This window comes from Acanthisitta chloris, unplaced genomic scaffold (assembly GCF_000695815.1).
Source record: "Acanthisitta chloris isolate BGI_N310 unplaced genomic scaffold, ASM69581v1 scaffold22581, whole genome shotgun sequence".
NCBI classification, from domain to species: Eukaryota; Metazoa; Chordata; class Aves; order Passeriformes; family Acanthisittidae; genus Acanthisitta; species Acanthisitta chloris.
Window position 1 is genome coordinate 1 of NW_008657968.1, and position 22,833 is coordinate 22,833.

The 22,833-nt window shown below is 38.9% G+C and overlaps 1 protein-coding gene across 1 annotated transcript; it reads left to right on the forward strand.

The window, feature by feature from the left end:
* Positions 1-1,238: 1,238 nt before the first annotated feature.
* KIF5B (kinesin family member 5B) lies at positions 1,239-18,377 on the forward strand (the record flags this gene model as incomplete). The annotated part of the gene is made up of 16 exons (XM_009084943.1): positions 1,239-1,395; positions 2,797-2,990; positions 3,605-3,673; positions 4,873-5,079; positions 6,877-7,020; positions 7,664-7,852; positions 8,846-8,963; positions 9,298-9,359; positions 9,493-9,602; positions 9,785-9,886; positions 12,285-12,345; positions 12,480-12,551; positions 12,712-12,816; positions 13,318-13,534; positions 15,061-15,193; positions 17,552-18,377. Coding segments are annotated over 16 exons (1,947 nt in total), but the record flags the coding sequence as incomplete, so codon positions are not given.
* Positions 18,378-22,833: the final 4,456 nt, after the last annotated feature.

A 22,833-nucleotide genomic window follows, 5' to 3' on the forward strand; every position in this document is an offset into this window, starting at 1 on the left:
CCATTGTATGGTTAATGCTTCATTGTAGTGCTCCAGTTCCTGACCACTAGATTGAATCACTGCATTTACCAGAGCACGTTATGAAAGCAGTCAGTGTTTTCATAGTCCATCTGGTCTTCTGGGTTAGTGCAGCTCTTCACTTTAGGTCAACCAGATGGTTTTCTACTAGTGTTCTCTCAGAAGTTTTGTCTTATGGAAAGTAGACTCAGTGACTTCAGAACTTAGAAATCTGGCAGCATATGAATGTAAGTGTGGACCAGTGACTGCATTCTGCAACAGTCAAGATTTTTGGTCTCCTTTTAGAACCTAGAAGGACTTTTCCCTTTCTTTTAGTATTTCTTGAATGAGCTACTGGAAAGTATCTTGCAGCTGTAGCTATGTAATTTCACTGCCTTGTGCTCTTGACTTCTTCAGGAGTTAACAGAGTACATCCCTGTCTCGGCCACCATAGTTAGTCCAGTCTATTAATTCAAGCTTCTAGGAGTGTTATGCTGAAATCCTCACCTGTCAACTGAAGGCCATATAAATATCACATAACATTGCAGAAAATGATGTGCCTTTTGGTAGTAATCTGTTTCACTAAGACTTTGCAGGGAGGTAATATGGGGGTGGGGAAGGGCAGGATTTTTAATTGCCATTTTTTCCCAGTCTGGTCTTTGGGTGGGATATTTGGTAGTAGGAGACTACACAGGAAGAGCACTGAGGTGAGTGAGGTATGGCACTAAACTAAAAACTATACATTCACTTCATGAATATGTTATTAGTGCCTGTAGTTTTGTCTCCAGAACTAATTGTTTGGGATTCACCTGACTGTAAATGATCACATCTGCAGTTGTCTGAATAGCTTGTAACACCTTTTTGGCTAGTGGAGCTCTAGTAGCTGGATTTTTTGGTTGAAAGGAGCTGTTTCTTGGATTAGTTAGGTGGTTCACACCCTGAAAGTATTATTCTCTCCACTGTAGAAATGGTTGCTAGATGTGAATACCTACCCTTTGTTTGAAGCTTTGCACAACTGTCCTGTCTCGAATTCTTTCAGATGAAGATTTGCAGATGAATTTTTCCAGCTTAACGAGCTGGAGATTTTTCAGCCTTCTGAGAGTTTATTGTATTTCTCTGTTAACAGTTGTATCAATCCAGTTGAATCCAGTAACTGACAGGAAGTAGAAATTAGCATTTGGAAGAGGTGAGATTGTTTATGCTTTCACCACTGATGTAGATAATTTATATCATAACCTTTTCTGTGCAGAGCAAAGACCATTAAGAACACAGTGTGTGTCAATGTGGAGCTCACTGCAGAGCAGTGGAAGAAAAAGTATGAGAAGGAAAAAGAGAAAAACAAGACTCTGCGTAACACCATTCAGTGGTTGGAAAATGAACTCAACAGATGGCGCAATGGTGAGGAGCAATTAGATTTTTGTTCTGCAATCTTTAGACAAGACAACACACACTGAGTTAGTCTTCAGGATACTAAAAATAGCTAAGAGCACTATGCAAGACAGTAATAAGAATATTAAAGCTAGGATATTAAATTGACTTTGGAACTCTGTGTTTTTCACTTTATTGCAACTGAAACGACTTCTGATAATCATATAATGGCAAAAATGTCAGAAGGTGTATTGGTGTTGGGTTGTTTGACACTTGCTTTACTAGCAGAGCTAGAGTTACATACAGGATAAAAATTTTATTTTGGGGGAGAAGAAACCCAATATTAATTTTAAGTGCAGAAACTGAGTAAAATGTTTCCTCTGGCATGGTTTTCTGATTCAAACCCATATCACAAGATCTTGCCCTCATTTAAAACTCAAACACGTTAGTCAGCAAAAAATCCCACCCAAACCCCAAAATTGCTGACAGTACTGAATGTGTGCCTGAATAATTAACTTCTGATCAATTGAAGTTTCTGGCAAAATGCAAGTTAGTAATGAAGCCATAAATTCAGGAGAAGAGGAACACAGGCCATACTTACAGACCTATTCTCTGGTTTGTCAGCTATAGAAGACTGTTTTGCAGTCTTCTAGACAACTGTACCACATCCTGATGTAAATCTGAAAAAAAATAAGCTTAGTAGGATGTGGGTTTGTTTTTTGGTTTTTTTTTTTACTGGTTTGGGGTTTTTTTAACATTCTTTTATAAAGATGGTATGAGGCACTGGTTTGGGGGTTTTTTTACATTCTTTTATAAAGATGGTATGAGGCCACACCTGAAATGTTAAGTATAGTTCTTTCAGAATATTGACATGAGATACTGGAGTGTTGGAAAGAGCCTGTACCTTCTAAGGACTGCATAAAATGTTTTGAATGAAGCTCTAAGGAATTTAGTTTAATGTACCAGGGAAGTGGCTTGATTAGCATGTGGTATTTTTTCCTATGTGGAGTTAAAGTGTTCTTTTCAGAAAAAGCTTTATGAATGTGAAAGGATAACAGTGTTACTGAAGAAGTGTTTTAAATTAGAAGCAAAGCAATTTAAAAGTAAATATGGACATCTAGCAAAACAGAATGCCAAGGGAAAGAAAGGATTTCCTGCCTTCTGGGCAAGTTAGGTAACTTTCTCCAAGGTAAGGTGTGAGTAATTTGGAGCTCATAGCAGAGTAACTGGGTGAAATACAATGTTTTGTGGTAGGCAGGAAGTAGTTTGGATGATCTAGTGGTCATTTTTTTTGCTGAGTTAATGATGTGAACTCAATTGCTTATTAATCAAGGAGCAATACTGTCGGTAGGGAGTACATATTACTTCTCAAGGCTAACTTTGTGGAAGATCTGTCATGGCCAACTGTACTAAAACTAAGTGTTCTTTCAGGGGAGACTGTACCAGTTGATGAACAGTTTGACAAGGAGAAGGCCAACTTGGAAGCTTTTGCAGTGGACAAGGATATTACTGTTATTAATGATAAACCAGCTACCACCATTGGAGTAACTGGCAATTTCACTGATGCCGAGAGAAGGAAATGTGAGGAAGAAATTGCCAAACTATACAAACAACTGGATGACAAGGTATGCCATTCTTATTTAATATAACACCTCTTGAAAATATATATCTTGAGCTGTATTATTATGTATTTAATTTGCAGTATTCATTTGTTAGCTCAACTTGTTTAAGTATTTGCCAGGAGTGCCTACTCTTAGTTCTGAAGCTCTGATTAAGAGAAATCAAAATGGCCTTATCTGGTGCCTGAGTATCCTTTCTTAGTTGGAAAACTAGGAGAAAGTGGGAAAGTGAGTAATTTGAAGACAGCAATTTTTTCATTCCGTATTATGCATATTTTATTTGAATATAATATCATACTTAGGCAGTAGGACTATGTCTGGAAAGGAAAAAAAGTCTTGATTGTTTCTTGCAATTTAAAACAACTTGGAGAAGACTTGCAAAAGCACAAATATAAGGCTTGTGTCTTTGAAGCATGCTGTGTTACATGTACATGCCAGGTTAAAAGCCTAATGGATTGGCCAGTGAAATTAAAAGGATAATTTTTTACTTCTATTTTTTTTGGTCGTGTAATTGTCTCAGAACATGGAAAGGTTAGATGCCTAACATCTACTGTTTCTTAGATTATTTTTCTGAGTTGTGTTTGTCAGTTTAATGAACACAGTCTTAATTTCAACTTCAGGATGAAGAAATTAATCAGCAGAGCCAACTAGTAGAAAAACTGAAAACACAAATGTTGGATCAGGAAGAGGTGAGTTTTGCTCTTGCATCTTTATTTGTCTTTCCTTTAAAGAAATTTGAGGTGTTCTGAATAGGTCACAGTTTATGACCAGGGAGTGGAATGACAGCTCACTACTGTGCAATAGTTGTCTTTCGTGCCTTATCTAAATTCTCTGCCTGTTCATTCCTCCCACTTACACTATGCTAATGGTTAAACTTAAACCAGTTTACTTGAATGTTAATTATCCATGAAGACTGAAAGAACTGAAGTATTTTATGCAAAGACTTCAGCAGTTGTCTTCCCCATGCAAGGTTAACAGTTTGTCAAAACTGAAAGTAACTTGATTTGCTGTAAGAAACCTGTTCTAAGGTTTTCTTTTGGTCAGTTGCTGTAGAGAGAGAGAGAGGAAAGAGGAGGGAAATGTATTGACCCATAATGAAAAAGGAAGTGTCTATGCAGTAATTCAGACCATGCTTGCTAGAGTACTCAAATGATTTGTTTGCACATGTTGCCAGAGGCAAAACTTAGTTAAATGGGGGGAAAATGCCTGGTAATATTGAAAATGTGAATTTAATTTAGCCAAGATATTAGAAAAATTATTTCTCTGTAGCACAGAGATTAAAAACATAGTAATCCTTGTGTACATGGTAAGAAGAAGATGGGTCGAGGACCTGGGAAGTTGGAGCTACTGTTTAATCTTATTTAAATAAATAAATCTGCTTCTTTAGCAACTGTACTGGGTCGAGGACTTGGGAAGTTGGAGCTACTGTTTAATCTTATTTAAATAAATAAATCTGCTTCTTTAGCAACTGTACTTTAGCTTTGGCTAGTTGTTCTTCAGCAGCTAGCAGTGTTAAAATGCTGAAAGTTTAGTCCCTTAACCTGTTGACAGTTTCAGACTCATGAGTAGTATTCAGTGGCTTTTCTGAGAACTCACTGTATTCCACGTGCATTTCCAGTTGCTATCTCTGTGTGTCTTGGTTTGTAATCACTTCATTTTGAAGGTACTTTAAAAGCTAAAGAACTATGAATACAGGTGCTAAATTTAGTTGTTCACTATATTCTCACTGTACCTGTCCTTAGCATCCTTATGCCTGATGCTAGTCACTAAAAATGTACATATAAGCTATTGTAGTGGCTAAAAGCATTCATAAAATCCAAGTTATACATGGAATTTTCATCATGGTAATTTGTTGTGTAGTCTTATTAAGTCTCTATTAATGTTGCAGCTTTTAGCATCAACCAGACGGGACCAAGACAACCTGCAAGCAGAGCTGAATCGTCTTCAGGCTGAAAATGATGCATCTAAAGAGGAAGTGAAAGAGGTGTTACAAGCCCTTGAAGAATTAGCTGTCAATTATGACCAGAAGTCTCAGGAAGTAGAAGATAAGGCAAAGGAATATGAACTGCTTAGTGATGAACTCAATCAAAAATCGGTATGAAATTGGATTAAGAAATTACTGATAGTCTTCAATGTGGCTTTTCTTGCCTTACCCATATTTCTTGCTTGAAGTCATTTCAAGGTTTTTTCACAAGGGAAGATGAGAGCCTGAGTCTAAAACTTACTTAGTTTTAGCAGGGGATGATTTTCTAAAAGCAGTAAGCTTTAGAAGAATGCACAGTGAATATTGACCTTGACAGCGCTTGTCTTTTTAGTGCCTGTGGCATTTTACTACCCAAAGAGTGCTCAGAAATATCCTAGATGTCAAAAGTTAACACTTTGATTCCATGCTGGTAATTTGACTTGGTTTTGTCTTTCTGGTGCAGTTGAGGTAATCCTGACTTAAGAAGCTGCTTCTTCCAATTGTGAAATTGCACTGAGCATGCTACAGCTTTTCTTGAAAGGAATGTGTATTTGCATGCTGTCTTTATGGCATGTGAAATTACTTAGCTCGATGCCTCCAAAATCAAGCAGTTTGGTTTACTTTGTGGAAGGAGTTGTTGAGAACACTGAGGACATATTCCAAGACATAGCCTTGGTTGAAAATACAGCATCCATCCCACAGGATGAATACACTTCCTTACATCCCTGCAAAGTTTGAGTTGACTGACAGTTTTGGTAGGCAGTTATTTGGCAGACTTCAGTCAGTTTGAAACAGTTAATACTCTGCCCACTATCCCAAAATTATAAATACTGGCAAGGATCAGTATGTTTGCTGGCATTGCAATCAACATGGAATGGCACAAATCGCATTCTTCTCTCTTCTTGAAGATGAAAACTGAGTGACTCTGGGTCTTCTAGGGAACGTGGCTTTCAGGTAGTAAGATTTGACTGGATGGAACACAGACACTAAAACTGAAGTTGACAAGATCATGAAAGTTTTATTTAAACTTCTAAGTATTTGAGCATCTTTATTGGTAACTTACATCACTTTATGGTGGGCTGAAAGTCAGAGAACCTCAAATTGGGTGGAGTCAGCTGACTCTGTGTGTGTATGATTCTGAAATGTGTGGGATTGTGTGGAGTCAGCTGACTGTGTGTGTGTATGATTCTGAAATGTGTGGTGGTTTTTTTCCTGTTTTTTTGTTTGTTTGCCTTGTTGGTGTTGGTTTTAGTCGTTTTATAGATAGTGATTCTAGATGTATAGCTAGCATCCACTGAGTGCCATGAATAACTCAATCTGCAAGAGAGCAGCTGTTCTGAGGTGTCATAAAGTTAAGACATTTCTATGTTCCCAATCTGTCACAGCTAACCCATGCACTAACCATCCTTTGGCATCTCTGCCTGAAACTTTCCTGCTGTAAAACTTCAGGCATTTTTTAAAAACTGGAGAACAAAGAGCAGACTTTTCAGCATGGGAGCTGCTGAGCTGCAGCCATTACAACCACAGCAGCTCAAACCAGCTGAGAAACTGTTCTAGAGCAAGTGTTGTGCTTATGAGCTCTCAGTACTGGGTGCCATTTCTTTTTTGCTTTGCAAGTAGGGAAGAGTCAAGGCAAAGCTGAAACTGCTTTCCTTTATCAAAGTGTAGTGAAGCGTGTAGGTCTTGCTGTTCGTACACCTTTTTTTCTAGAAATGCAATTCTCTGCAACATTTCGTTGTATGTAACTCCAAATGCTGTTTAACAAAGTTGACACTAATTTTGTTGCAGGGTTGTAAGAGTATATTTTGTGAGCTGAAGATCTGTGTCTTCAGTACTTTTTTAGTTCTCTCAGAACAAGTAACTGTCACTCTGTAAATGGTATGCAACTGGTTCCAAAAGTAAGAGTGTGTTTTGTTTATTTTACTGCAGGTCACTTTAGCCAGTATAGATGCAGAGCTTCAGAAACTTAAGGAAATGACCAGCCATCAGAAGAAACGAGCCACAGAGATGATGGCCTCCTTACTGAAAGACCTTGCAGAGATAGGAATTGCAGTAGGAAATAATGATGTCAAGGTAAGGATTAATAGGTGCTGTCTTTTAATGCCAAGTATTAAACCACATCCGTTGTGGATGGGTGGGGTAATTTTCTTAGTATGGTAAAAAATACCACTGTAGGAAGCCTCATGTATATTAATAATTTGGGCATAAGCTTGTCCATGGTTTATACTGTGACTTAATCACATCCCAGGCAGAATTTGATTATGCAAAGACAAGGAAGATCAGACATGATTTTTTTTTTCCTGAAGCAGTTTTCATTCATGTTGTTTAACTGCTATATGAAGTGGTCTTAATCAACAGCATTTTCTTGGAAATCTAATACTGACTTCCAGTGACAATCAGGATGCTACATTAAAAATAGAATAAGGGAATGAAATAAAAGATAAATCCAGATCACTGTATGTAGGGCAATAATCTGAGCAGTATTAGAAATGTGTAGTGAAATGTATTTCCCTCTTCAAGTGATTCATTACCTTAGTGCAAACTTCTGAATAATCAGTCAGAAAACTGAAACACCAAAATGTAGGGGGATTTTTTTAATGTGCCATGCTTATCAGTTGGGTTGGGGGATGTGTTCTGGGCATTAAGTTGCCCCAGTGCACCTTTAGTTCAGTTTTGTTATCTGAGCTTTCTAAATGTGCCATTCCACACTTTTCAGCAGCCTGAGGGAACTGGCATGATAGATGAAGAATTTACAGTTGCAAGACTGTACATTAGCAAAATGAAATCAGAAGTAAAAACAATGGTAAAACGTTGCAAACAGCTGGAAGGCACACAGGCTGAAAGCAACAAGAAGATGGAAGAAAATGAAAAGGAATTGGCTGCCTGCCAGCTCCGTATCTCACAGGTAAGTATTTCCTTACAGTCTACTTCCTGTACTTACCAATTAAATTAATTAACCTGCTGGGCAAAAAAAAGTTTCAGTTTCTTTGTGACACCTAACACAGAACATTGTGAATGAACAGCCACAAGACTTGGCTGTTCCTTCAGTACTCTGGTTTGGATGTTTAGCAATTTCTGCAAAACATTTGTAGTCTGATAATGCTTTGGTAGCACTTGTATTACATACTAGAGTCTGTGTGTTCTCCATCACAGGATCCTTTGGAAATCAAAGTCTTACAGAAGCAGTGGCTAGTGAGCACTCTGCCTACTAATGCTGCAAGTTGGAAGTGGGAGAGGTAGTAACAGCACAGTACAGTTACAGGAGGCTTGCATGGCAGGTTAAATTTACTTCTAATGTGAGAAAGGCCATTTGAATGTGATTGTTGGAAAATGTCAGGAATGTGACTTCTAATACTTCTGAAACAGATTGCCCAGAGAGGTTATGGGTTCTCCCTCACTGGAGGTATTCAAGAGCCATCTGGAAGAAATCCTGAGCCATATGCTCTAGGATGGCCCTGCTTGAGCAGGGAGGTTGGGCCAGCTGACCCCTTGTGCTCCCTTCCAACCAAGCTGATTCTGTGATATTGTGAAAATCGTGATGCAATTTAATATTTCTATATTTTCTTTTACATACAGATGGTCGTGGTTTTTTTAATCAGGAGATGCACATTTCAGTGCAATCTTCTAAATACAGTGTACCTCTCTGGCCTCTGATAGTGTTTAATATTCAAAATATATCTCACAGCCAAAAATGTATTTCTTTCCAATCCAGAATAAATACATTGTTATACAGGCTACATTGCAGATCTACTTTAGTAGCCATATTCTTCTTCAAGTTTAGTTGGCACCATTTTTTTTGAGGTCAGGTTACTTGTTTAAAAATAAGTATGAGCTGTTTATGTGGATGTAATCCCATGATACCTAGTTCCAAAGTAAATGAATCTTTTCATTCCACAAGCATGAAGCCAAGATCAAGTCATTGACTGAATATCTTCAGAATGTGGAACAGAAGAAGAGGCAGCTGGAAGAATCTGTGGATTCCCTTAACGAAGAATTAGTTCAACTCCGAGCACAGGGTAGGACTTGCCTCCTTACACCACACCCACCACCACCATTTCAAGTATATGGTGATAAACAGGGAATTGTTCTGTTCTGCTTAGGTTGAAAGGCAGAGCTATGGAATGGGGTTTGCTACTGAACATGTAGGATTAATCAGTGGAAAAATGTTTGTTGTTTGAAAGAACTGCTATGGATAGGATAGATGTTACTGATTCAATTGATCTTTATGGTGGGAGGGGACTTCCTCCAAATTTCAACATGTTGGCAGTGGAAGAGGAAATGAGCTCTGTCATCCATGTGATTGCCTAGTTCCATGGCTGAAGTGTGTTTTGTCTCCTCTATCCCTAATAGAAAAAGTCCATGAGATGGAGAAAGAACATTTAAATAAGGTTCAAACTGCAAATGAAGTCAAGGTAAGTTAATTTCATTGTCTAAAAGACAAAATAAACCAGCCCCCTCCAAAAAACCCACCAAAACCCAAATCCCCACAACGTGAGGTCTGACAGCAGCTCAAAGCATATCATACATTCTGGTTTTATCTAACAGCAAGCTGTGGAGCAGCAGATTCAGAGCCATCGTGAGACACATCAGAAACAAATCAGTAGCCTAAGAGATGAAGTTGATGCAAAGGAGAAGCTTATCACTGAACTTCAAGAGTAAGTAACTGTCACTGTTTTAGTAATGCCACATATCTCTGGACTGTGTGGTACAGGAGCACAGCATGATGGAAAGGAAGTGGTGAGGGTTTCCTCCAGCAGTGGCTTTCTGTCTTGTGCTGCATTACTAGGCATGGTGTCTGACAGTTTCTGTTGGTAAAATATTTTCTTTCTGTGCTCAGCCAAAACCAGAAGATGATGCTTGAACAGGAACGTCTTAGAGTTGAGCATGAGAAGTTGAAAGCGACTGATCAGGAAAAGAGTAGAAAACTGCATGAACTTACGTAAGTGATAATGGTGCATGAAGTGTGTGGGAACACTTACTCTATAAACTAGGGGCCTAATATGATGAAGTGGCTCTCACTGTATAGTCAGATGCCTGTTAAAGAGAGAGGCTCCAGGCTCTTGAACTTAAAACCTTTGCCCTGCCTGAATATTTAAGATTGGAGGTAAAAATGTGAGATATGAAGGCCACAACTATTTCTTTGTTCTTATGCTGTGGGTTGGAGCAACTTTGCTATTTGCAGCTAAGTATTGCATGCTCTGGAAGAGGCTTGTCACAGTTCCTTTACTCTTTTTCTGGTTGTGTTCCCTTACTCTATTTTTGGGTTCTTATTCAATTTAACCAGTTAGGTGAGTCTAACTGCCTTATTCTTAAACGGTTGCAGTTCATTGATTAACTAAATACAATGTATTGGTGAATTAGAGGCTGCAAAAATTGGAAGTGAATTGTGCTTGCAGATAAGTATCTAAGAGTCGAGCTGGAAAACCATTCTTAGCCTTTAGAAATCTGACTATAGTCTCCTGGAAAGGTTTCTAGAGTATCAGTAGCAACACCTTTTTGGCACATACGAATTTATCTTTACAGAAGCTAAAAATACATTGTACTTAAAACTATTTGAGAAGTGGATTTTGGCTGTGTTTAACACACACAGTGCTTCTCAGAGTTTTTATCATAGAACTTGAAATAATCAGAGACACCTGATTAGTCTATACTGGTAATAATAAACAGTGCTTACTTTTTCTTCATTTGGCCTTACTGTGAAATACAGTGTTGGTATAACTGACTCAAATTTTAGCAGTACTCTGGCCTTGTGAATCCATTATGTTAACTGCAAGAGGTTCTTATCTTTGGTATGTGTACCCCATCTTGCTTCCTATTTCAGTTTGCAGGCTAAACTATTACCTAGCATTTATCACTAAAAAGCACTTGCTGTGTTACAAACGTTCCTCTTCAAAAGATTTGCAAAGAAGCTTTAAAAATTAGTTTGGAATTGTGTCCTTCCCCAGCCTTTTTGAATCCAGTGACTCTCCATTGTATGCCATAAGTGTACATGGCAAATGACAGACCAGAAACAATGCAGATTATTAATTACATTTTTAAAATTTATTGTTGTGTAACTGTCCTGCAGTCCCTGGCCTTCCTATTCCAGCCTTGGCTCATAAAAAGAAAAGTCCATGTTCCTTTCCTGTATTCTGTCATCTCAGGAACTGCAGTGTCTTACAACTCCAAGAGAACATTGCTCATGCAGAAAATGCTTTCATGTTGCATGGGTGTGCTGGTTTGAAAAGCAAACCCCGGTGAGAGACTCTGAGTCAGGAGTACAATTTAATATGAACAGCACAACAAAACAACACAAATGCAACAGTACAAAAAAAAATAACCTGACAGAGTCAGAAAATAACCTGACAGAGTCAGAAAGTAACCTGACCCCCTGTCAGTCAGGGTGTAGTAGTGGTCCCATTGAATGGTGCTGCAGTCCTCCTGGAGTGATGGGTTTGTTGGAGCAGTGATCCTGCAGATCTGGTTCTCTCCTGAAGGTCCAGCAGCAGCTCCTGTCCTCTGGGAATCCAGCAGGCAAAGGGCTCCCTGTGCTGGTCCAAACCCCAGCTGATATCCCTGTGAGCATGTTTGGCTCCCCAGCCCTGGGGTGAGTCCCCTCACCATGGGACAAGGGATAAGGATCACTGGGAGGATGTGCCATGCATGGGTCCCTGACAGCCCCTTAATCAGAGACAGCCCCTGAGGGAGCCATCAGGATTGCCCTGAGGGAGGGAGAAGGTGATCACTGCCCCACCTGCTTTAACAGCTTGTGGAGATGATAATGGAATACATACCATGGATACCCACACACTGCAACCCAGGACAATGGGCAGACAGCAGCTCTGTACAGTGATTATCAGGAGGTTATATTCCTGTACACTGGGGTTGTTGTTTATGGTGCTGTCACCTAACAGTAATGATGTTGGCTTTGGCAGATGTGCTGAAGGTGAGGTCTTAGAACAAAGCAGAGAAAAAAATTCCTTAATCTGTCGCCTGATACTTATCTCAGCTGGTCAGAGCTAAGAACATTTGCAGGATAAGATCTCTCCAAATATTCACTCTGAACCTGACTCTGAGAGTTTCTTTTACTATTCCAGAATCTTTTATAATTTATGCATCTGAATACTTGTTTGTATATTTCTTCAATATCAAAATACTTCCTTTTCTCCCTGCTAGTCTCCCACTCCCACCCTACCCCATACAGATTTCGGAGTGTAGTTGGTTACTTCTTTAGTTTAGGACCTCAACTGAAAGACATTCTTCAGTTGTACCATACAGTGTTTATTACTCTGATCTCCTAAAACATTAAAATTTCCAGTTTTGGTGTGTTGTTTCAGGATGAATTTATTCTCTTTCAGGGTTATGCAGGACAGACGGGAACAGGCGAGACAAGATTTGAAGGGTCTGGAAGAGACTGTGGTAAGATAATCAAAATATATTCCAAAGCAAATGTCAATATTTGCCCCCCCTCTTTTTTTTTTTTTTTTTTTGTCTTTCAGAGTTTGTTTGCATTGTGTTGTGTTGTTTTGTTAATTCCTTGTCCTTAACTGTAGGCAAAAGAGCTTCAGACTCTTCATAACCTTCGGAAGCTGTTTGTTCAGGACCTGGCTACTAGGGTGAAGAAGGTAAAGTGCTCTTTGTTTCTGAGAGTGCTACATGAATTTCATTAAAGAGCTAAATTAGGAATTGATGTTTGTGGTGTCATTTTTCTGGCTTGATCTTAATGTGCAAGTTCAGATTTGTACTCATCCTCCTGTCTCCCTCCCCATGTCTCTGTTACTGCAGAGTGCTGAGATCGACTCGGATGACACAGGTGGCAGTGCTGCACAGAAACAGAAGATTTCCTTCCTTGAGAATAATCTTGAACAGCTTACAAAGGTTCACAAGCAGGTACAGTGAGACTTCATTTCAAGTTTTTAATTAAAAAGAAACTGCTCAAGATTCATTATTGTAGAAGCAACTGCCTACTGGTCATAAAGTAACTGTTTTATAATTAAATACTTCTGCATCTTGTGTGTCTCTTGATACAGGGAAGCTTTAGTCTGTTGTTTTATAATGTTAAATTAATTATCTGTTTTAAGTACACGTGGGTATGTAACAAAATACCTGCATTTAAAATGAAGATCCAGGTTAGTGTTAGTATAGTCTAGAGGATACTTGCCTGTCTCTGATGGAAGAAGAATGTAGAAGTGCCTATGTTGGGTAGCAGGTTCTTCCACAGCGACTGATTTTTCAAATTACAGTCTGACTGATGAACTCTAGATTTACTAAAACCTTAAGCAAAGTTAATATAGTAGCCCTATTGCTTTGCCTGTTTAGGGCTGGAAGGGTATTTGGTTAGCTCTCCCTATAAACAGGGGCAGCAAGAAATAACCCGTTGTGGTTTTGTAGCTGGTACGTGATAATGCTGATCTTCGCTGTGAACTTCCTAAACTGGAGAAGAGACTTAGAGCTACAGCTGAAAGAGTTAAAGCTTTGGAGTCTGCCCTGAAGGAAGCCAAAGAGAATGCTTCTCGGGATCGCAAACGGTATCAGCAAGAAGTGGATCGTATAAAGGAAGCTGTCAGATCCAAGAACATGGCCAGAAGAGGACATTCTGCACAAATTGGTTAGTAAAGAATCCCTTGCCCCCTGAAGCTTCATCTGCCTCCTTTCTTCTTTTATCTTTGTACATGTGCACTTCTTCCAGCCCTTGTTGGAACTGCATGTGGGAATGTGATATATTTTCTACCATGAGTTCTATTTTGGTTAACAGACTGTAAGTGTATGTGTGGGTGGTGCTGTGTGGTTGGTTGGCCTTTCATTTATTTTAAATGGCTCTGGGAGGAAAGGCTTACCAACCTAGAATTCTAGCCTAAATGTGTGTTGCATTTCCTACAACAAAACAATACACTGAATGCAAGTTGTAGTCTGTGAGGTCATTCCAGTTCCAATCCAATTTCTAAGACTAAGTAGGTATTTCAAACCATCACCTTCAGTGACAAAAAAAAATTGGCTTGCTGTATCTTGATCTTGTTGGGAAGAGGGGCAGACAAAACCCCACAACATCCTAAGATCCCTTATTGCCTTTTCAGTTCATTGTTCCAAAACATACAGTGCTTCACGGCCCTCTCTAGGGAAAAATAATGGGTAAACAGAAAGGGGTGGGAAGACAGTCCTATCCCCTTGGTCCTCCACCTGCCATTATGCTGTCAAGTGCTAAGGACCTAGCAGATGTGTCACCTGTGGAGGACTTAACTGTGCATATTACATTATAGTTGTAGAACTAAAGGATTTCAGTAATTCATACACTTCTCTTAAATGCTAATGCAACTGATTTTAGTGTTGCAGTTAAACTTTGCTCATATTCTGTATGTCTGCAAAGAGCCATTGCAGAATAGTTATTTTTTCTCTTGGTCACTTCAAGTGGCAGCTGGCAGATAGGTTCTTTTCAGTCTTGCCTTCTCTCATGTGGTCTCCAAGAGGATGCTTCAGGTGAACACTGCAGAACTTTGTGCAGTCACACCATTGTGCCTGTTCTGCTGAGAGCTGACACAAAACTGAGTGAAAATACAGTTTTAGTTGAAGTGTATGCAGTCTGTGAGAGATGTTTCAAAACTGCTGGAGTTTTTATTTGGTTGTAGAGCAAGTTTTATTTGGATGTGGTGGTAGCAGTGTTCTCTGTGGAGTAATCTCTAGGCAGAACTGCTTGCAGAGCAGAGTACCCAGTGCCTTATCAATCAAGTGGATGTGGGAAGCACAGCAAGTCTAATGATTCCTTACAGGAACATGAAACTGTCAAGTGTTGTGTCTTATTTCAGTACTTATTGCCAAAAACTAGGACTCTCACAGGGATATACCTTAGGTGGGGTACCTAATACATCTAAAGATAATGACTATCAGAAGCCTTGTGAGCTTTAGTTCTAGTAGGGACAATAAAAGAAAAGCCTTGTCTATTTTTCAGGGCTTGTTGTAGTTGACATTAATGTGTTGTGTTCTCAGAATCCCATCCCCTAAACTTGTTTTCTTATTCAAAGTGCAGTCAATTTTTGTTATTACATTTGGGGTAATGTAAAAGAAAGCATCAGTAAATTTGAATAATCCAAGGTACAGCTGTGGTGTATGGATTTGTAAGTGATGTTTCTTTGCATGCAGCTAAGCCTATCCGTCCTGGCCAGCATCCAGCAGCTTCTCCAACTCATCCAAGTGCAATTCGTGGTGGAGGTGCATTCACTCAGAACAGCCAGCCAGTTGCACTGCGTGGAGGGGGAGGACGGCAGGACAAAGTGTAAGTTTGTCTTGGAGGATTTTTTTACATGTCTGGTCAAACACAAAGTCACTGGAATACTCGGATTAACTTCCTTTTTGTATGGAATTGTATAGTTAGCAGAACTAAGTGTATTTGACTAACACTGCTGCTGCTTTTCATATAAAACTGGGGTTTGTTGTAAAATGGTAATACTGAGCTGGTTCTGCTGAAGTAGAACAAAACGAAAACAATCAGTTGGAGGTAGTTACCAGTCACAGGTAAGAGCTACTGTTTGGGAAAGGAGTGGACATTTAAAATTCTTTTGCCTTGCTAGTATCTTTTAAAGTATAGTTTTCTTCAGGAGGGCATTCAGTGATGAAATAAAATTTACCCTCTTGTATTATTTATTTGAATTTCTTACTATGTTTGCACATTACTACGTGTGTCAGTGATTTGGAATTATTGAACAAAGTTCATGTCTTCATCCAGTAAACATAAAAATGCGTCAGTGATTTGGAATTATTGAACAAAATTCATGTCTTCATCCAGTAAACATAAAATGTTTACCTAGCTAAAATGCAGTTACAGTAATTGAAATAAATATGTCCACTTAGGTAAAAGCATCTCAATCTCCAGAATACACAGTGTGGTAGGTGATGTCCTTTACAGAATCACATCTCTTTTTCATTAATGTCTGCATTATAGCTGTCTGTTGGTCACCTAGCAGTAATGCTTTGATATATTCTCTGTTGTCATTCTCACTTTTGTGTGTTTATAAATGTCTTCTAGACATTCCCTTGGTTAAGGTTAATCTGCATCTTCAGTTTGAAAATACTCCTGAAATGATTGTGGGGTGCTTGAATCCTGGGTGCTTCTCTTCTGAAGGGCTCCAGAGCACCTCCTGTTAATCTTGTTTCTGTTTGTTTCTTTTGATTAGCTGACTTTTCAAAACTTTCTCTCCAGCTTAGAGAAAATGGGGCTGTAGGTACTAGTCAGGGTAGCTGGTTCTGTTCAGTAGTGTCCCGTAGTAAATCAGAGGTTGAAGTAAAGGGGACTTTCACCTTGAATAAAATTCACCTTGAATAACCAAGGTGCTGGCAATTCATGGACTCTGATCACTGATATGGTGAAATTAATCTTTGGACAGCTTAAACTTTACTACAAGGCAGTACAATGTAGAGACATTTCAAGGTGTGACTGACCCAGTTTATTTTAGATGCCCTTGTTAGCAGGAGTTTGCACATGCTCTGTTGCCTAGAATGCAAACTGGAGACCCTGTTTAGTGTCATACTTCTTTAAGCTCTGTAACAGCTGATATGATCAGCAGTAAATAGCTAAAATTTGAGCTTGCATCTTGCTTTTGAGAAGAGCTTTCTCTGTTGGTCCTGGAGAATTTAAATAAGAGACTTTACACTTGGACTTTTGGACTATCTGTAGGTAAACCATGAAGGAGTACAGAGTGGCTAATATTGTCTAGGAACACCTGTTCAACAAACAAACCCAAACACACCCACATAAATGCTTACAGAATCATGGTAAAGCTTTCATAAAATCCTTCTAATGTCATCATGTTACCTACTGCAGTAGAGCCCAGCAGGGTTTAGCACTTGAAGGCAGGAGAGTGGTTGTAATTCATTCCAACTTTCCCATCTGATTTTTGGAAGAACCTGTCTCATACAGAAGAAAAGGAACAAAACTTTTTTGAACTGATTTTGCTATTAAATACAAACTTGTTCTGAGCTCGTGAGTACTCAGGTAGTCCAAGAGCATCTTTCTCTGTAGTAATGTCTGTTTGGGTTTTTTTGAGGAATAATACAGACACTAAGCATCTGAACTTCTGGTTAGGGAAGAACTTTGGGTACAGTCAGAACATGATGTACTGTTTTACTTTTGGAGAGCAGTGTTTAACAAATCATTCCAGAAATATTAAAGAAATACAGAGATGATAAATTATTTCTCTATGGAAATCACATTTTTTTAGGATGATTAATGCCAAATAATCTCTTAATTCCCATTCCATCCTCCCAAAATAGTGAAGTCAAAACTTTGCAGCAGTTGATAGGTGGTATCCATGGAGTTGTCACTAGCATGGAAAAGCAGCAACAGTTGTGGAGAATGGAGCTGGGTTATAAGTTCTCTATGTCTGTAATGTTTACTCCCTTAGTGCAGTCAAGATTGCACACCCAGTCAGTTCCTGGAAATTTGCTGGTAACAGACAGCAATGCTTAAATGCTTTGTGTTGTGTAATTTCTTATTTTTAAGTAGATGTTTAATCAGCACTTACTGAGTGGTGTAAGAATTAGGCTCTTACAGGCTGTGTCAGTAGTGATATGGTTTACTGTAAATCTAACTGACTTTGCTTTTGTGGCTTAACTCTGTTGTTTTTCTCATTTACAGTTGCTGAAAGGTAAATGCAGCGTGAGGAAGATTGGATATTGTGTAGAGGGAGTCATTCCATGACAATAATCTCTCCCTTTGGGGACTGTAGGATTATTTTTTGAAAATGTATAAATTATACCTGGCCTGTACAGCTCTTCCCCCTTCTACAAATTCTGCTAACTGATTCCCAAAAACAAAACTAGAGTGCAATTTTGGCGTCTTGAAAAATGACATGTTAAAGTGTAGCTCTGCTCATTACACAGTTTGTCTTTCATGTCTTAAATTTAGTCTGCACTGTGCCAAGCTGAATGTACGTTGAGAAAAATCTTAGTTCCAATTTTCTAGCTTAATTTGTGTCCATCTTCTTGTCTTAGGGAATGTGCAACAGTGTTTAAGTATACTTTCATTTCTAGCACTTCACGTAACACTACATGTCCCACTGAATTAGGACGGCACTCTACATCACACTTTTCTTTTGGAATGCTGCATAGAGCATTGGAACTAAATCTCTTTGTACAGTGTAAGAACACTGAAGTGCTTAGACAGCTGCCCCGAGGCACTGGGATGGCTGCGCCACCGAAGCGAACGTTGGCTACGGACAAGGCTGTGTCACTGTTACCTGATCCAGAGCTCCTTACCGGGCGACTCAGAACTAAATATTGTACAGTAATAAGGGTAAACCTCAGTTTACAAAAAGGACTTTGGCAATGGATTATCCCATCTGTCCTGTTCCTGATTCTACACACAGTACAGTCTGGTGGAGTGAAAACATTCTGCTTCATTCTGATGAGCCTCTCTGTCCATTTGTCTGTGTCTGTGACAGTTCACTTTGGCTGGTCTGTAACAGCAGAGTGAGCACAGTCTAAAATGTAACTTTATATTCCACTGTCTATACAGGACTGGAATTTTTGGCTGAAATTTAACTTTCAATTAAAAAACCCCCACCTTTTTCAGCATCTGGCCAATGAATTCAGATATGGAAATCAAGGATACAACTTTTTTAAATTGATGTATCTGGAATTTCCAGAGACATGTGTTTAAAATAATAATAAAATAAAGTGCTGCCCTGAGTTGTATTTGTAATCCATTTGTAAGTAGGTATATGAAATGTCCAAAGTAGTAGTTGTTGAATATTTTTCTTTGCAATAAAGTCCTGTAAAGTGGCTGATAAAATGAAATTTGGGGTTTTTGGTTTTTTGGGTTCTATTTGAGCTCCAGTACTCCCACTGAGCTGAATATGGGGTTTAAAACTTTCTAGTATAATTTGCTTAACTTATTCATAGGGTTTAGCCACTATAATTTTTAGAACAGCCTTCTTCTGGATAGAAACTAGTTACCAGGTCTTTGAGAGAGAAGGAACTTAATATTACTGGAAGAATTCAGTGAGCTTTCCAGGCCCAGTTGGTACCACTTTGTGTGCTGGTTTGAAGTTTTTGCTGGGTATTCATCAGTTATTGTGAAAACAGTAGAAACTCAGTGACTGTTCAGACAGCAAATCACTTCCAACTTTTATATTTTAAATAGGCAAGATATTTATATTATGATGGAGTATAGTCAGATTTTAGACCTTGAACCACTTTTTTCTATATCTACAGTAGTCTGAATTTTTAATAGTTTGATTTTTAAGAGTTGACTGCAGCAGTTGGAAATCTCACTCTTTTGGAGTTTTCAGCTTCTAAGACAATTTTGTTCATTAAGGCTGCCAAACACTCCAAACTTGCAGTTGTTTTAGAGCACGGTTACAGACAACATACTGAGGAAAGAAAAATACAGGAACAAAAACCATTTTGAATTCATTTTCTCATAATGGAAACAGCACTGTCCATTATCTTGCTCAATGTTAACTACAGGTTTTCAGACCTTCATTTGTCAATGTGCAATCATGAAAGCAAAACAACACACTCAAATGAAGCAGGATTTTTTTCTCATGCCTGTGAATGGGGGTTTCATTCCTGTAGGTAATTCTCATGGGTTTTGGTGCTGAAAATTGCTGTGTTAAAAAAATTAGATTAAATAGTAACTAGTGTGTAGCTCAGTGTACATCACCTTTTTATATTTAAACTTTTTTTTTTTATTTTAAATCTTTTCTGAAGTTTACCAAGAACTGCCTCTTAAAATGTAAAAAGTAAAAAAAAAAAAAACAACAGACAACTTTGCTCTCTGGTTTGGCTGTCAGGTCAGCCAGACAGGACAGTTACTGTATTTTGTAAATTAAAATACTCAGTCTATACAGGGAATGTTCAGCACTGCTATTTCAACTTGCAGTCTTTGAATGGTTCTTATTTTTATGTTCCTCTAGATCATATTTTTAAAAGATGGTTTAGGATAGGAACTTGGTGAAATAATATTTATTTCTGGTGAACAACTAAATTATTTACATAACTTAAATGCTGACTCACTACTGTGTGTAACTCTAAATTTGACATGAGGACAAGTCTACCTGTGGAATATTGATTTAACTTCAGTACACTTAAGATGCATTAAAACAATTGGTTTGGGGAAGACGCCGTATAGTTTTAACTTGCCTGCATGCTGTAAATGTATTTGTGTTTAAATAAAGAGAAGAAAAATCTTTGAATTTGTGCATTTATTCTGTTTATTACCTCTACACCTGTTTCTTAAATTGTCTCCATAGAATACTTTTCATTTCATAGGTTTCATGACCTGTTTTCTCGTGTGTAAGTCGTGACCACTTGATGTCTCTAACCTCTTAGGCCCATGTTAGTTAATGCAAGCTTTTCCCACACACAAATATGGATATTTAAGTTTTAGTCTTCACAAGACTTTTCATGATAGAAAGAAACATGCAAACAAAAAAATTCCAAACCAAACAGAAGAACAGAAGTAGAAAAGCCATAGTTGATGCTTATGGAAATGTTAAAAGTTGATTAAAGCCACCGTGTATCAGACTTTGAACCTGCAGTCTGGGATTGTTTTGACTTCTCTGAAGGTTTGTACTCTGCAGTTCATGAACATGCCAATAATAGCTGGTTTTAATGCCTTTTTTTTGTTTGCTTTTCTTTTTTTAACATCAGCTTCCACCCTCTCTGCCTTGGATACAATAAGTGGTGTACTTGAAAGAATTCTCCCATGGCATAGGGCATAGCATAGGCATTGTTTCTTTGAAAGGAGATGGTTCCTTTTTGTGCTCAAAACAGCTCTTTTGTTTCCAGAGCACTGATCTCTGTCTCAGTATTCACCTGCTTTTCAAAAGAAGACCTGAAAAACAAATGCCACAACCTCACCAACAAACCCAACCCTCTTCCTTTAGCTGTGTCTACATGTTATTCTCAGCTGTGACTGGGAGTTAGATATGTAAGATTATTCCTGCATTCAATTTATCAAGGTTTGGGGGTTTTTTAATGGTTGCATTCCAGAGTAAGCTGAGGTCAGGTTTGAGGCAGCAATGCTTTCTGGGAGCAGAAGGAAATTGAAGAACTCAAGCAGATTGCTGTCATTCAGGCCTGCTTGGAGCAGAGGAAACAGAGATGCATTTACATTCTCCACTTGTTATTCAAAATGAATCACATAATCAATTAGGTTGGAAGAGTCCACTGAGATCATCAAGTCCAACCTATGACCTAACACCACCATACCAACTAGACCATAGCACTAAGTGCCATGTTTAGTCTTCCCTTAAACACCTCCAAGGATGGTAATTCCACCACCTCCCTGGACAGTCCATCCCACATCTAATCACCCTTTCTGTGAAGATATTCCTCCTCAGTGTCCAACCTAAACCTCTGGTGCAGCTTAAGATCACTTCTAGTTGCTAGTTGTCTGGGAAAAGAGGCTGGCATTTGAAAGAGGCTCTCCCTTTGAAATGAAACAGCTTCTTATGAGCTATGGTATGATCTAAAATTGCTTCTGAAATTAAGAACAAATATTACTACATCTCTGTCAGGACAAAGCTGTGGATACCTGCACTGATAACCCACAAACTGCTAAGGAATTCAGTAACAGAATTCCCTCCTGAATGCACCAAGAAATTCTAACACCAATTTAGGAAGTGTCAAAATGCATCACTGTATTTAACACGTGCTATGTGCAAAACTGTCACTTAAGAATATATTAAGTGCATAATACAAACTCACTAAATGACAGAGAAGACACTTCTGGAAGATGATTCCTGAAGACTGAAGGTACATCAGGATTTTTGCCTGGGAAGTTTTGAGCTGATTAATCTTCCTGAACTCCCTACAGGACTGTTCATCGTTTTGTTTTTAACCAGACCTTCCTGGGGGGAATGCAGGGAGAGTGATTTGAGCTGCTGACTCCTTTTAGTGTTTCATTGTGAAAGCTGAAGGTGCAGAGGTGACATCAGTGAGTTAAGCTGTCCAGTGTAATGTGCAGAGGAGTAGTTACATAAAGAAGGAAAATACAATACAAAAGAAAAGAGCATGTTCAGCCTATTTACCTTCAAAAAGGAAAATAAGAAAAGAAAACGTTTAACCTATTTACCTTCAAAAAGGAAAATAAGAGCCTAATGACCATAAAGGGGAAAGACAAGGGTGGTGTGCCTGCACCCCATGCCTTGCAGGAGTGGCTTTAGCAGTGTTGTGCTCTGCAGGGTATTGTGGAATTGAGCTGAATCCATCACTGTCTCCACCTGAGGTACCAAGGGAAGTGTTGCTATGTACCTGCACGTTTAACCTATTTACCTTCAAAAAGGAAAATAAGAGCCTAATGACCATAAAGGGGAAAGACAAGGGTGGTGTGCCTGCACCCCATGCCTTGCAGGAGTGGCTTTAGCAGTGTTGTGCTCTGCAGGGTATTGTGGAATTGAGCTGAATCCATCACTGTCTCCACCTGAGGTACCAAGGGAAGTGTTGCTATGTACCTGCAGCATAACCCACATTCTCTGCATTCCGAAATACACAAAGTTGGGTGTGGAAATGACTCGGAGGTGCCCCAGGTGTGTGTTAGAGAGAGCTATTTCCATAGCTTCTACTGTGAGTAACAAATGCCTGGGAACCACTGTCCTCTAAGTGAGCTCAAATTGTCTCCTGCAGTTGGAGACAAATACACTTCACTGCTGGTAACAGCCTGTTGGGGATACCTGTGCAGCCACTTGCTGTTTCAGTGGATTCTTGATTTGCCTATTGTCAGCAGTAGCATTAAAATGTTAAAAGGTAAATTATCCCAGCAAAGTGTCAATGTGGGTGTTATCCTGTTTGCTTAATCGCCTTCAGCAGCAGGTTCAGTTCCCATCAGCCCGGAGGGGTTGTGCTGTAGGACAGGTGTTTTGCATGATCCTCCAGCATCCTAGAAACAAGTGGCTATTTGCAGGGTGTTTCCTG